Source organism: Hetaerina americana, unplaced genomic scaffold, assembly GCF_022747635.1.
Source record: "Hetaerina americana unplaced genomic scaffold, ioHetAmer1.1.p SCAF_3, whole genome shotgun sequence".
Taxonomy (NCBI): Eukaryota; Metazoa; Arthropoda; class Insecta; order Odonata; family Calopterygidae; genus Hetaerina; species Hetaerina americana.
In genome coordinates, this window is record NW_027286874.1 from 30,191,888 (window position 1) to 30,207,532 (window position 15,645).

Genomic DNA, 15,645 nt, shown 5'->3' on the forward strand with positions numbered 1-15,645 from the left:
CTAAGGCCTTTTTGTTATAGGTAGGCTATTTTGTTAAAAAATATTGCATGGCTGCATACTTTCCAGACAGCCCCCATATACTGTCAATTTTTTACTTATTGCAGAGCAAAATGTTCATTTCAAGATTAAAAATAATAAAATGAGCAAAAAAAGTAAAAGAATTTGTTTTTCCTCATTTTGGATTCTTTCAGAAGTATAGATTAGACCGTAAGGACACGGTTGTTTCACTCCTCTAATCCATTTCAAAATAGACAATACAACCACTAACAACTTGGGGGACCATTAATGACCAATAATGTTAAAATGTGTTTCAATGTAGGAAGATCACACATATTAAAACAAATTAGTTTTTATTACTCTTATTGAACAATAACAATTTTTACATAAGCTTTCAAAGCATCACTGAACATGTATAAGTAAGCACGTAAACAATAGAATAGTAAAATATAATTCAATAAATGGTCATACACAAAATTTGTTGACAATATGTGAATGTATTCCAATGGAATAGCAGCTGCACATTACAGTAGCCTGCCACAAAGTAAATATCATCAAAAAATTCACTTATCAATTTTAAGGAATACCAAAATAAACATTTTTTTAAACAATTGCTTGGCAGTGTAAATTTGCTAATTTGAATCAAAACACAAATATATCAAAAGCAGCAGTAATTTGTTTAAATTTTTTCATGTGCCATTCAAAAAGATTTTCTCAAGTTACTGACCAAAAATATTGATGAATAGTTTAACAGCTAGGTACAATATAGAAGAAATGTGAAAAGCACAGAGGTCTATGCAAATGTATAAAGATAGGTATTACGAGTATACACATATATATATATATATATTAGTGAGTCTGATTTTGATGATTTGAAGCCTAGCTATGTAATGAGTAATGTAAATTACTGCTGATCAATATCTCAAAATATTGGATGCATATTCATTTGCATGTGGCATTGGATAGATACAACAATTCTCATTTAAGTACAGCAAAATACTTAGGTTAATGCATACAAAAGGCACATATTAAGTTGTAAGCTAACATTTCGAATAATCAATCATCAGACTTGAGGTACTTTTGTTTCCATATGGCTGCATCCTAAAAGTTTTTATGATAATTGTTCAGTTGGCATTATTATACAGTTCTTCCATTTTTGTTAGAAGCACCTGCATAGAAAAAAATCTAGCATTAGAGAGTTGAGCATAATAATTACACAAGATGTGACAAAAAAATAAGAACCCATGTGCTTCTACTTGTCACTTTACTCCAAAAATATTTGTTGCTAGCCATGCACTAATAAAATACATATAGTTATTAGCTATGTGTTACAGTAATTTTATTACAATGACCTTCCTAATGCTGTGAAGATTAATGATCATTCAATTGTTAATAACTACTATAGTAATACTATTTGCTAATGAAAAAATAGTTAACTTGCATAGTTATAGAAAAATAGTGCATCAGATATCAGAAGAAATTTTGAGAGTTAATGTGAATCAAAATATACTGCGAACAACTCCCAGATCCAACTGATTCTGTCATAAATAACACCTCAGATCTGCTTCATGTTGCTACTTTCTTTGGCGAATCATTTATTTGCATCAAATTTCATATCAATAATTACTCTCCAAGTTCTACTGAGGGCAATTCATTATTTCTTTCAACATGTAATAAATTAGAGTATAAAGCACTAGGATAAAAAATCAAGGTTAAATCATTCCTAGAATGAACATCAATTAATTTAACAGAATCAAATCCTCCAATTCTCTTTTTAAACAAGAAATTCTCAGGGAAATACCATAGTTCTATCCCCCATCATCATTGCTAAAATTATTCCATATTATAAAAATATTTCCCAATATATAAAAGCAACTCTTGATTAGAATTCTTACCAGCCTTTATCTGTCTTGAATTAATTTATTTATTTAATGGGAATGATCCTTTTACACAAAGAAAGGCAAAAAACATATATTGGTCGCACAGACATAAAAAACATTTACAAATGGGTACAAATTCCATAAAGTTACATACTTGTTATTGAGAATCAAAATATAATTTAAAATTTAAGAATAATTTTAATTTGCAATGCATGAAAGACATTTTCAGATGGTATAAAGGTTCGCAAACACACCTAGTTAGGTTAATTAAAGTAGACAAAATATCAATATTAAATAATATTCAAATTTAAAAATGGAAATAGAATATTATAAATAGAGTATTTGTTAAAGGCCAGATGATGGTACAAAATGATATATGTTAGTGGCAGTTATTAACTAGACCTTATGGCATGGATTAAGAAAATTTTTCTTATGGGCATTAAGAACATCTTATTGACAGGTACAGATATCCACATAGCAATAATTAGCATTATAAAATTCTTTGGATATTTTTGATAACACGTTTTAAGGGATCCTGGTGAAATAGAAAGTAGGTCAATATAGTCACAATTGAGGGGCATCTCTCATACTCTGGCTTTTAGGCGAGTAGTAAGTGTAGTTTTGTGCATGATATCTAATTTCAAAGAGTGCTTCATACCTAGTATTATGTGAAGGTACTCTGAAAGATATTGCGCTTAGGAGTGCTAAGGAATAAATCTTGTTATGCAGTAATTTGTAACGAAAAGTTATGTTATTAATTTTTCTACATTTATGCAAGGAGGGAAGATTTAGTAGAGGTAGCATTTCATGATAACTATAAAAACTTTATATGGGTCTATGTTTTAAGTTTTTACAGCATTGGAAGATAAATCCAAGCGATTTGTATGCTTTAGATTTAACGTAGTTATAATGTTGATTAAATGTTAACTGTGAGTCAAATATAACTCCGAGGGCTCTTATATTTGTTAATCAGACCATAAGATAATTGCTTAGTCTATATTCATAATGCTGTAGACTCCTTTTCCAGCAGAATGTTACAGAATAACATTTTTTTAAATTTAAAGTTAGATAGTTATGCTCAACCCAGTTTTGAAGCCTATAAAGGCAGTTTTGCAGAGTTAGGTGATCATCAATTGATTGAACGGTTCAGAAATTTTTTAAGACATCATCATACAAAAGAAAAGGAATTGGGTCTAATGCCATTATAATATCATTTATAAATAGGTTAAATAATGGTGGACCCAGATGGGATCCTTGGGGAATGCCTAATGATGGATAGAAACAATTACTATTAGATACATTAATTTTTACTTCAACTTCTCTGCTCGTCAAATAACTTTCCACCCAGTCAAGTAAGGTACCACTCATTCCCAATGCATCTAACTTTCTAAGAAGCTCATGACTAAAATATCAACAGCCTTATTGAAGTCAGTATAAATGACATCTGTTTGTAAGCTTTTTTCCATACCCTCTATATGATACTTTTGAAAAACCAAAACATTAATGAGAGTTGAACTTCTTTTAGTGAAACCATGCTGGTCGGGAATAGTGATAATATTAAAGATAGGAGTAAGCTGATCTACAACCAATGATTCTAAGACTTTTGCTATAATTGAGAGCTTGGCAATCGGACGATAGTTAGATAGATTATTTCTGTTGCTCTGCATATGTATTGGTACTATATATGTGGATTTAAGTGCGCTATTTGAAAAGGTCTTTTGTCCTAATACCTTGTTCATAATTTAATCATCTTCTCTCTAAGTTCCAATATGTTATCAGAAATAATTCAATTTTGACTGCCCTATATCAGATTATCCTTTCTGTTTTAACTGCCTTTGATAATACATCCAAAGGCTTGAGCATTTATTTTTGATTCACCAAGGCTTTTGTTTCAGTAATTCAACTTGCTTGGTTAGGTCTTGGAGGTGAAAAAGTCACCTGTGACCTATTTTCTCTACATTGTGACTTAAGTTGAAGATTTTCAGGAACTCCCTGTAAGCTCTAACTTCAATGCATGCACAAGATGAAAAATTCTCTAATAGCAGCCAACAGCACCACACATCCTCTTGACACATCCTATTTGAGGAATGCAAAGGTAGGTTTTATTCCTTAAATGGCAACTTCCCTTAATTTTGGGATGATAAGTGTATCAAGTAGGTGAGCAGGAAGCAGCCAGTAAGGAGGTTATTTAATTTGATGGATGCGGGTAGAGAGGTCAATTCAAAATTGAGATTCTGCGGGCTAGTCATGTTACAGTTTGTATACCACCAGAAACTCTGTCTACAATTGCAAACTGTTTTTCAAGGAGTGACTGTATGGAGAAGATTGGAGGGAAGTCAAGAGATGAAGGAATTAATGAGGAAAATTTCCTGCAAGATGAAGACTGGGTTCTGGTAGTGCATCAGAAGCACTCACCAATGGTGAGGACTTTGATACCTACAAGCCAGGTACAACTTGTGACATATAGTGTGAGGAAGAAATGGGCCGTGAAGTGGAAGATGGTTATGGAGATGGGCAAAGTGGTGCTGCTTGTGTTTTAAACTGCAAGAACATTCACATATGCTCCCAACATCATTAAAAGTGACGAAATGAACGTAGGCAGCAATGAAAGTTTATAGTTCTATCCATAAAGTAACAACACCAAGAATTTGTGACTTAAAAAAATGAAAATTTAATGAATTTTTTACAAAGAAGTAATGCGAATTGAATTCAGCAGTGAAAAAAATTACAAAACCAATGCATACACTTTCATTTAAGAAATATATACCATTTTAAAAATGTCAGTTTTATTAATTTAATGCGGGCTTCTACATTCATCATTCCTATCCTTTGTTATTTCCAGAACTCACAACAAAAAAATGAAGTGAGGTTTCAATGCATATACTTAAAGTAACATAATAAATGCAGAGAAATTCTTTTAGGATACAACGGATGCGGCATCTAATATTAGCAAAAGTACTTCCATTTTTTGTACATGTTGGTGCCACTCTATTTATACTTGGTGTAATGTATAATACATATTTTAAAAGTCTGAAATATCTCACTTCAAATTTAATTATAGCTGCATCCATATTTGATTCATTGAAATTTTGAATACATGTTGAGGGTAAGCCCAAAATTGAGGTCTCCAATGTTTTTAGAAATAGAAATAAAAACTGATTTACAATTATTAATACATCATTTTAAAGCTTGAACAGTCCTCTATTTTTCTACATAATTGCCATTTCAGTCAATGGATTTTTGTAAGCACTGGGCCAGTTTTTATATTCCCATGTCACGTCATCTTTCACCTTATCATTGTTAGATACATGTGATGAAACTGAGATGTCCCACTTCACACCCGAGATCAAACAGCAATACATGAACGGCGGCATTTCTCTTCACCCAAGTCACAAAAATTCAAACATTTTGCCAACAAAATCATGGCAACTGTGTAATGGGATTGAAACAGGCTATTGATGGTCAACTTCACGGCTCCTGGCACCACTGACAGGTATTGAGAGACATTACCTCAGATGGGTTATTCAAAACTGGAAAAGAATAATGTTGAACAAGGGCATAAACCTTCTTCATGACAATTCTTGCCTCCACATCACCTGTCAAAACATCATACTCCGCTGCAGCAGTTTGGATGAGACATCATCACACCCTAACTTAGCACCCAGTGACCTCCAGTTGTTTCCAAAGTAGAAAGAACATTTGGCCAGAAGGCCTTCAGTGATGATCACGAGGTGAGCGATCTAGGCCCAACACTTCCACAATGACATGGTGGAGAGCTGGAATGACATGGGTATGCAAACCTGGCCCAGTGCCTACAAAAATGCATTGATTGAAATGGCGATTATGATGAAAAATAGTGAAATGTTCAAGCTTTAAAATGTTGATCCATCATTGAAAATCAACGTTTCTTTCTATTTCTAAAAAAATTGGAGACCTCAACTTTGGGATTCCCCTCTTAACAAGATTTGGATTTGTGGAGTTCTACAAAATATTGATCAGCTAAAATAAAGTTAGACATGACCCCAAATAAAATGGGGAGAAGAATAAAAAATCCGGAGCAATGAGAAAGATCATCATTCAATGACTTCCCCAAATAAATTAAAAAATGAAAACTGACAAAACAGGTGTTAAATTATTGAGAAGAATACTCACATTTTTCAGTCGGTCATCTCGAATGCTTAATAATCTTCCATGCTCCCCTCCACCAAATAGGCCCAGGACCTTCCTTCTTGGAGTAGCAATTGCTATGCCTCCATCAACAAGATGAGGTGGATCACCCATCTCAGACCAAGTGTGACCCCAATCAAGCTGATGATTAAATATTATGAGTTAAAGCACTAAGAAACTCAAAGTTTCACAAAATACCCTACATCAACTTTCAACAAGAAATATAATACAAGTAGTAGTAGTCCATCCCCTATGGCGCAAATGACCTTAGCTGTCGGTCGCCTCCCCTAAAAACTACTACTAATATAATACGAGGGTCATCCGGAAAGTAGTACCCGTTCGTGCCGCATGAAGTGCTGACGACGCGAGTAGCCGCTGGACGAGGTCAGATAGCTTCAGTGGCTTGTCTGCCTTCTCTGAGCCAAGTTGCGTGACACTAGCATTGCCTGTGTTGTTTCTGTGATTGTTTACAATGTTTAAAAAAATTGAGAACGCCGCCAGTTGTGAAGTGAGGGCAGTGATTAAATTCCTCAATGCAAGAAACGTTCGCCCATGTGATATTCATCGCCAATTAAAGGAGGTGTATGGAGACAATGTAATGGACGAGTCGTCTGTTCGGCGGTGGTGTCGCAACTTCAACATGGGGAGGGGGAACACACACGACGATGAGCGTTCGGGGAGACCATCTGTCATTACAGACCAACTGGTGAGCTCAGTTGACGAATTCGTGAGGAACGATCGGCGCGTCACAATTGATGACATCTGTGAGCATTTTCCCAATGTTTCTCGAACAATTGTTCATGAAATTATTAAACACCATCTGCATTATGCAAAAATTTGTGCAAGATGGGTCCCTCGCGTATCTCAATGAGCTGGCGGCGAAGGACTATGCAGCAGGAATACAGAAACTTGTCACACGTTATGACAAATGCCTTAATTTGCTTGGAGATTATGTTGAGAAGTAGTTTAAAGTATCCTCTTTCAAATAAAATTTTTTATGTTTGTTAATATTTACTTTTGTGTCTTTATTTCACGAACGGGTACTACTTTCCGGATGACCCTCGTACAATGAGAGTTCAAACCATTTCTAATTAGGAAATCCAAGTTGAAAAACTTGATGCTTTGATGCAACATTCAGGGTGAGTGTTTCACTGAATCATTATTACTAATGGCATTCTAATGTTTAAGGTACATTTTATTCATACTTCTTTCTCCTCCTTCCATCCAGTATGCCTATCCTACTCCTAGTCTTTCCTTGATTGCATAATCTTCTACCTTACATCACAGTTTTCAACATCCCATCCCAACATCTATCTTTCCTACCTCCTTTGGTTTTCTCACAACGATTCCCTCTCCTCCTACACACTGCCTAGTACATCCTCATTTGTTTTCCTTCTTGCCCATCTCACTTTTTCTATCCTTCTCCTTATCCATACTTAAAAAGCCTCCACTATGCTTATCATCTTGCTTCAAATACCATTTTTCTGTTCTATACAAAATCACGCTTCATTTCAAAGTTTAAATTAGTCTTTGCTTCAAATCTTCATTTATTATTAATCAACATCCCTGTCATCAATTCTCTCTTTGAGAAAGTTGCTTTGCTATCAAATGTCCACACTAGTTTGACCATTTCGATCCAAAACACTTATGAGAGGGAAATATTCCACCTTTAGTTTATGACTTTCAGTTTCAATTTTTAACTTAGCTTTCCTCTTTCTCGAAAACAATACCACCTTATTGTAGTTTACATTTCTCATCCCATGCATTTCAGACCAACTTTATAATGCATTCAGCAATATTTGCAACTCCTTGGCTGACTGGCTAACTAAAGCTTGATTTTGTAAGGTGTCAATTCAATAGCAAATATTGATTTTAAGAACTTTATCTCAATATTTTGGTGAACTAGGTGACCACAAACACGAGTTAGAATTTGACAACAGCAGCAAAGTAGTGCTCATGGCCAAGTGATTGATTTTCTAAAAAGCCGATTTTATGAATTGTCCGCTGACTTTAATTCCTATCTCAGGTTCAGCCCATGCCTCTCTTACCATTTCTTCTACATATATGTTATAGGGGACAGATGATCTCTACCTAATACTGTCAATCCTGACTCTTCATCCTCTACTTGTACCTGAGCAATCTGAGATATGTGCTGGTTGAGGTTAAGTCAACCTTCCCCTTTAATCTACACTCTGGAAGAAGCATGGTGGAAGACAAAGTGTGAGGACAAGAAATGTTAAAAAAGGAGGGTTGTAATTGGTGCTCTGTATTGGAAAAAGAAAACACTGTCAGGAAGTAAGAAAGGAAAATCCATGTAAACTAACAAAGTCTCATAAGGAAAATTATTAATTGAATCAGGAAAGATTCAACCTAGATGGAAAGAATACACAGAGGAAATATTCAGGATGTTAGGCCAGCAAACTTAAAAATAGAAGGAATATATGATGTAGATAGGTATGGTTTGGCTTTGGTGTACTTGATGGGGAGAAAGAAAGGGAACCTAGGGAATTGAAATCAAATAAGGTTGTGGGTCTAGATAAAATTCCCTTGGAACTACTAAGATTTTAAGAAAATGTGGGAGGAAGAATTTGTATGGGCCATTTCATAGCATTTATGAGGGAAGAATTTGGCCCAAAGATTTCATCAGGCCAGTATTTGTTCTTGTCCCAAAAGGGAAAGGCAGCCTTATGTGAGGACTATACAACAATTAACTTGATTTCAAATGCAGTTAAAGTGCCACTTAGGATCATCAATAAGAGGATGGAGAGAAGAGCAAATGAACAGTTTAAATCATAAAGGGGAGATGCACACATGATACCATAGTAGTAATAAGGTCACTAAATAATTATTGGCCTTGATTGGAATTACTTCACTGAACTTTACCTGATGATGCACTTTAACTGAAGATGCCTGAGCCATTACGGCAGTGTAGAAAGGAAAACAAAGAAAAAAGTCCCTGGTATAGTGGGGGAGCAGAGAGGGTTGCTCGGAAAAATCCAAAGGAGGCAGGCAAACTGGTTGAACAGCATTTTAAGGTGGTGGAATATTGAAGGCTGTGATAAAGAGGAGAATGTTAGGCAGTTGAGGTAGGGGGGTGAAAAGGACAAGCAAATTGGATGGAATGAAAGGAGGTAGAATAGAAGGTCAGTTTAATGTTTAGTAGCGTATCAGGGGATATCTCGTCAGAAGCAGCTAAGAAATGTTGCGATGATCAGTAGAACACCTAGCTTAAAAAGTACTAATAAGAGTAATAATGGCGGCAGATGTAATTTCGTAGCAATGCTCCATCCTCATGATCCCATTGATCAAGATAGCCAGCAGCAGACCCAGAAGGGCATTTTAAGTGGAGAAAACTTTTTGAGTGCATGGGGATACATGAGTTTGTATGTACTGGTGGCAAAGCAAGAATAACCCATTCCAGCAAAACAATTAAACAATTAAAGGTTTGTCTTTTTTATATGTTTTAAAGTGGAATCCCAATTTCATAACAAAATTACTTACAATTCATTAAAGTAAAATTTTACATTCCTATGCAGACTATAAGAGTTTAATGCTTCAAATATTTTCCAAAACCATACAATGATCATTAGCAAAGTCAGGTCATTAGCCAACATATTATGACTAACTGGCTAATGATCTAGATTTTGGGATCATTCACCGCAACATCTTATACACCTTTCATAATAATTGCAACTTTAGTTGTTTCCCTAGCAGCTACATTTCACAATAAATTTACTTGAGGCTACGTATCATCTCTGATATTTTGAAGTCATCTACCAAAAATTTCTGTTCACAATGAAATACAAGCAGTTGTCTACAACAAGAATTTTATGTTTTATTTTATATGATTATTCTGAGCAACCTAAAGAATAAAAATTAGTTAAAACACAAATTTCACAAAATAACTCACCTGCCAGTGACCAAACACATCATTATGATGAAGCATAAGTACTCTCTGGTCTGTTAGTAAAACTACCGCCTGGCCCAGTCGTGCATGAAATACATAAGTATCGGTGGATGAAAACTTTCCTCTCTCCAATTCCTGAAAACAAAAAAAGATTCTGTAAATAAATTTCAATCATGCTAAATGCATAAAGCATCATCTTAATGATTTTAAATATTACTAATGCACTAAACTTGAGAACTAGTTTATCATTTTAGAATGGGTCAGGAAGGAGATCTTTGCAAACTGGAGGCTGCACCATGACAACATGCCATCCCACACCACCTTCCTCTTGACGGAGTACCTGGCCAACCACAAGGTGACCATGCTGCCCCAGTCACCCTTGAGCATCGATGTCTCACTGCCTGACTCCTTTTTGTCCCAAAAATAGATTTTGGAACACAGGATAACATAAGAGAGGCCATGACAAGGTGCTTGAATGAGGCTCCCGGGGATTTGGACACAACACTTATCATCTTGTTTAAACAAGCAAGGGCCCAGGATGCTTCAATTTCTGATCCTGCATTAATAGGTGGGCACTTTGGAATTAGAATGGGAATGTTAAAAAACTGTTGGAAATTTCCAGTGCTATGTACACAAATAAAAAGGCTTGGACGGCTGGAAAAATTTTTAAGTATAGGGTTAAAGCATTGGACAGGAACTTTTCACAGCAGAAGCACAGCTGTAAATTTTTGACAACAGATCTGCATATCCCTACATGGAATGTCTGAATTCAATTAGATTGATCTTTTTGCTGCTAAGTATGACAACAGTTTTGCAGCTATACGATTGGGATACATTGAAAATCTTAAGTGCCACTATTTAAAGTTAATACTCCAGCAATATCAGTCTTATATTAAAACATATTACCAAAATAGGTCCGTGACTCTTTGGGAATCCTTGTATTTGTTTCGTGCCATCTGGAGATTTGCAACTGCACACACAATTTCTAATCACTTTTGCAAAGTTGGATTTCCATTTCTACTAACAGCTGGCCCTGGTGGCGACAGGTTAATGTCCTTGACTGCCAACCCAGAGGTTGCACGTTCAATTCCCGCCTAGGTGAATTTTACTCCACCTTGGGCATGGATATTAAAATGAAATGAGTTTACTGAATTTGTAATTCCACACACTTTATTTAAAACAAGACCCAGGTTTCGACGTTGAATGTCATCATCAGGTCACCTGGGTTATGTTTTTAAATATTAAGTGTGTGAAATTACGAAGTCAATAATTTCATTTCATTTCAATTGTATGCTAATTCCATTAAGTTACGCCAGAGACAACAAATTTTAGGACAGGGATGTTTGTAATCGTCTTCATTGTAATGTGTAGGGGCTAGGTGGAAGGAGAAACTTCGATGTCTCAATCTTGCCCCAATAAAGACATTAAATAAATGAATAAAATAAATAAATAGCAGCAAATGTCTATGAACAAAGTGAGCTTATTGGGAAGGTACTGGAGAATATCTATTCTGGGTTTTTGAGTTATTTAATCAATCATGTGCCTGATATGATGAAATTGAGAATGGAAATCATACGAAATTATTTTATATTATGTTAAGATGAATAAATGAATGAATTAAGTCTTTGGAGTAACCTAAAAATCAAAACACCACTACGAGTGCAGTATCTTCAAATAATGTGTTGAATTATTATGAATTCCTAATTTATACAACAGGTTCTTCCTTTGGGTCTTTCGGTAAGTGGATATACATCTTATCTTTCTTTGTTAGATATGAGGGGAGGGAAGATGTTGAACTTTGGAGTACAAAATGCATTACAGTGATTCTCTTTCCCTCCAATTCACTCCTTAAAGAGTGAGCACTATGAGAACCATAGTCGACAATTGCTGTTAGCATTGTTTCTGCCTACACCTGGACACATTTTGGTTGGTCCATCAAAAGTGGTTTAGAAGTAGAGCAAGTACTTTACACCTTAAAAAGTTTTTTATTACCCTTCTATGAGTGTTTATAACCTCTACCTCATACAAACCGTACTTCAAGAGACTGTCAATTCTTCCTCTATCTACCCTCCCGATGAGAATACCAATAGCATAGTAACTTTGACTTCTTTTAAATCTACCTAATCCAATGATGGAGTGAACAAATATGGAAAAAACAAGAATGTTTGTACCCATACAGTAAATATGAGTACATAGAATGGCTTTGGCTGGGTCATGGACGATGAGCTCTCTTCTCTAATTAAGAGAGGAGCTCTACATTAATTTAATTAACATATGTCATTATGCTACAAAAGGCAAACACAAATTGATAATATGTACAGTTATTGAAGCTAAAAATACTGCATCTGTTTTTTTATAACTGATATTATTTCATTTTGACCTCTGACCAAGCAACTATATGCTATCAGTTTTTCTTGAGAGAAATAAATAACAGAAATATTAAACCTTTGTTATATAAATATGTATCTTAGCAGTAAACACCTACAATGGCATATGATTGCAATGGAAAAAATTTAAATTAACAATACCCTGTCAAGTTACAGGACCAGATCATGACTTTGAAGTTCATGGCAGATGTATTTGATTTATTCATACTAAAAACCTAAGTCATAGGTTCTTGGTTTCGGAATTCTCCCAGCTTTAAATTAAACATTTCTTTTTAATTTGGTTTGTTTTAAATAATTAAATTGTACCATTTTGAGAAGCATCAGACTCTAATTGAGATTGCATTGAAATCCTTCCTTTAAAAATATCAAGAAGTGAAAAGGCAACATCAAGTGAATATTCTATAACTGAGTTGACAGCTGGTGTCAAAAAGATTTGTTTCTAATAAATTCTGGCTGCAGGAACACATAGACCACAAGAAATTACTTTGGGCATGCTAAACTATTCTCTTATCAATTATCTCTGTTTATCTATTATATACTACACTAACCCTAATTTTCCTTTCCCTCTCCCCATTTCTACCCTTTTCACACTTATTTCCCTCATGGTCATTCCTCTAGTAATTGCTCTGTAAATGCATGCAGCATATCACAAAATATCTACAAATTAAAGGTTATTTCTGGCATCATGAAATACTATACCCTGAATTCAGACTTACAATATCATTAGTCATAAAAGTTAGACTTGTGAACTCTTTCTCACCTTCAATAATCTGTCTCCTTCAGCCTCTTGAGCTGCAAATGGTCGTACTTGGCTTCCTGGAATTAGGAACCTTGGTAGCCTTAACCTGGCAACTTGTTCTGAAACTTCTGCCGCACTTTAAATAAAAACAGAGAATTTGCAAGTATGATTTTTTCCCAAGCATCACAGTTAACATCAGGAGTGGTTTAAAGAAACTGTGAGAAATCCAAAATCAAAAGTAACGGTGATGAAATCACTTGTGAGTGTTCTTACAAAATTCACAGCATAAGAAGAATCCTCATTAGATAACTGACTTAAGCACTCAGCCAGAAAATTGAGAGATCTGGTGATACTTTCCAGTGTAGACAAATGAATTTTCTGTTGTGAGATACTCACCTCCAGAATGGTCACTTCTTGGTGTGACTCAATGGCTAATTAATTAGCTACATAAAATTCATAAACAATATCATCTTGCAACATTCTGTAAGCATGTTACAACACAGTCCTAAAATGCCAATAAAAGGTTTTAAAATACTTCAATATTAGTTATAATAATGATTTTGTCTCATGGGCAAGTCTCTCAAACTATACTTTGTTGCCTGGAAGAGAAACAAAATAATTTGGACACCAATCAACTTTTAATACTGAACAATTGCATTCATAACTGTTGCATGTGCATGCAAAGATAAAGAATACAGTTGTAATGATAATAATAGCCCCCACCATCTTTCGTCATGAGAAATGTCATACTTAAAAGGCATGGTAAAAGGGCAATTAGAAAAGTTCTCAGGGTCGAATAGTAATAAACTAATTACTTAGTGAAACTTTTTTATTTTTCAATGTAGTCTCACCGTACACTAATGCACCTGGTTCAGTGATGTTCCAATGTATTGATCCCATCTCGAAAATTAAATTCCTTCAGGCCTGCAAAATACCAGTCCACTTTGGCTGATAGTTCTTTGTTCGAAGAGAATCTCCATCCAACGGAGAAAATTTTGAGCTTGGGAAAAAGATGGAAACCTAATGGAGCCAAATCAGGCTAATACGACGGGTGTGGCAAATATTCGTATCTTAGTTCATGTGTTTTTGCCATGGCACCCACACTTGTGTGTGGGCATACATTGTCTTGATGAAAGATGACTTTCTTTCTTGTCAAACCTTGACTTTTTTCATGTATCGTTTGCTATAGTTAGTCCAAGAGGTTAGCGTAATATTGTCCAGTAATTGTTTGATCAGCGAGAAGATAATCTAGTAGCTGAATCCTTTTCGCAACCCAGTAAACGGAAGCCATCACCTTTCCGTCTGACCATATTGCCTTTGCTTTCTTTGGTGGTGCTGAATCAACATGTTTCCACTGCTTTGACTACCATGGGGGTATAGTACTACCATGGGGGTCATGGGGGTATAGTAGTTGACCCAAGTTTCATATGTGGTCACAAACCATTACAGAAATCATTTTTGATTGCTCTTAAAATGGATCAAACATTGTTTGGAAATTTCCATTTTCTGATGCCTTTGTGATTCTCCATTAAGAGTCGCAGCACCCATTTTTTAATTAATTTTTTAATACATGATTCCTCTGTCAAAATGTGATATGCCTGTTCAGATGACATCCCTACAGCTTCAGCGATTTCTCGCACTTTCAGTTGGTGATCCTCCATGAACACTTAATCCAATTTTAAAATAATTTCTTGGGTAGTGGCACAACTCAGCCGACCACTACACAGATCATCATCTAAGCTGTCCTAACCAAACTTAAACTAGTTTGTCCACTTGGCAACAGTTGAATATGAAGGAGCAGAACCCCCCGAGTTTTCTGAAAGTCAGAATGAATTTTCTTTGCTTTCATTACATTCTTTACTAAGTATTTAACCACTGCTCAAATCTCAATTTTTCCGATCTTCACAAATCACTACGCGGGAACAACAACAGAGTCTTCTGCAGCACAGATCTCTTTCCAGAGCACTGAGGCGTTGGTAAGTTTGCTAATCAATACTTCAAATGGCATTAAAAATGCTGGGATAGCTTTTCCTGCACTCTAAAGGCAAACTCTGAGGTCAAATGCCTAATTATTCTTACAAAGGGTGGGGATTAAAACAATTTGAAACCAAATCTGGTCTGACCTCACAGCTTCATCTCATTTCCTTCTACTATGCCAGCTAAAAATTAAATAGGATTACAGTATTAAAGCTGTATTCAAGCATTTATTTGGCCATCCTTCCTGTATGGGCACCGCCTGGATAAAATCTTAACAGAATGAGGAACAGATCTGTGCGTTGGCTAGTGGACTGGCTTTTCACCCCGAGGGTCTGGATTTGAATACCAAAGGTGTAAGGATTTTTTTCAGTGGAATCCCGATTACTAATTGGGTTAATGTGCAGAGACCAGTTCAAGTTTAGCATGCCATCCATCAGATGGGTCGTTAAACTGTGGTTCCCATGATGCATTATGGTGAGGGTAGACAAAGGAAGATGGCAGGTTTCTCTCCACCCTTCCTCCATTCCCTGAAAATGCTAACCCTACCAAATAACCCAACCATCCCTCAAGGCTCATTTGATCTTAACCATC

General features: G+C 35.5%; 1 protein-coding gene across 2 annotated transcripts in view; it reads right to left on the bottom strand.

Annotated features, from left to right (window-relative positions):
- Positions 1-362: 362 nt before the first annotated feature.
- Positions 363-15,645, bottom strand: part of Vps13 (vacuolar protein sorting 13C) — a 136,054-nt gene continuing 120,771 nt past the window's right edge. For both annotated transcript variants that reach the window (XM_071588676.1, XM_071588677.1), the window contains 4 exons: positions 13,099-13,213; positions 9,955-10,086; positions 6,030-6,185; positions 363-1,166 (listed from right to left, as the gene is read on the bottom strand). In XM_071588676.1, the coding sequence (XP_071444777.1) occupies positions 1,122-1,166; positions 6,030-6,185; positions 9,955-10,086; positions 13,099-13,213 (448 nt within the window). In that variant the 3' untranslated portion in view covers positions 363-1,121. The remainder of the gene's footprint in view (positions 1,167-6,029; positions 6,186-9,954; positions 10,087-13,098; positions 13,214-15,645) is intronic.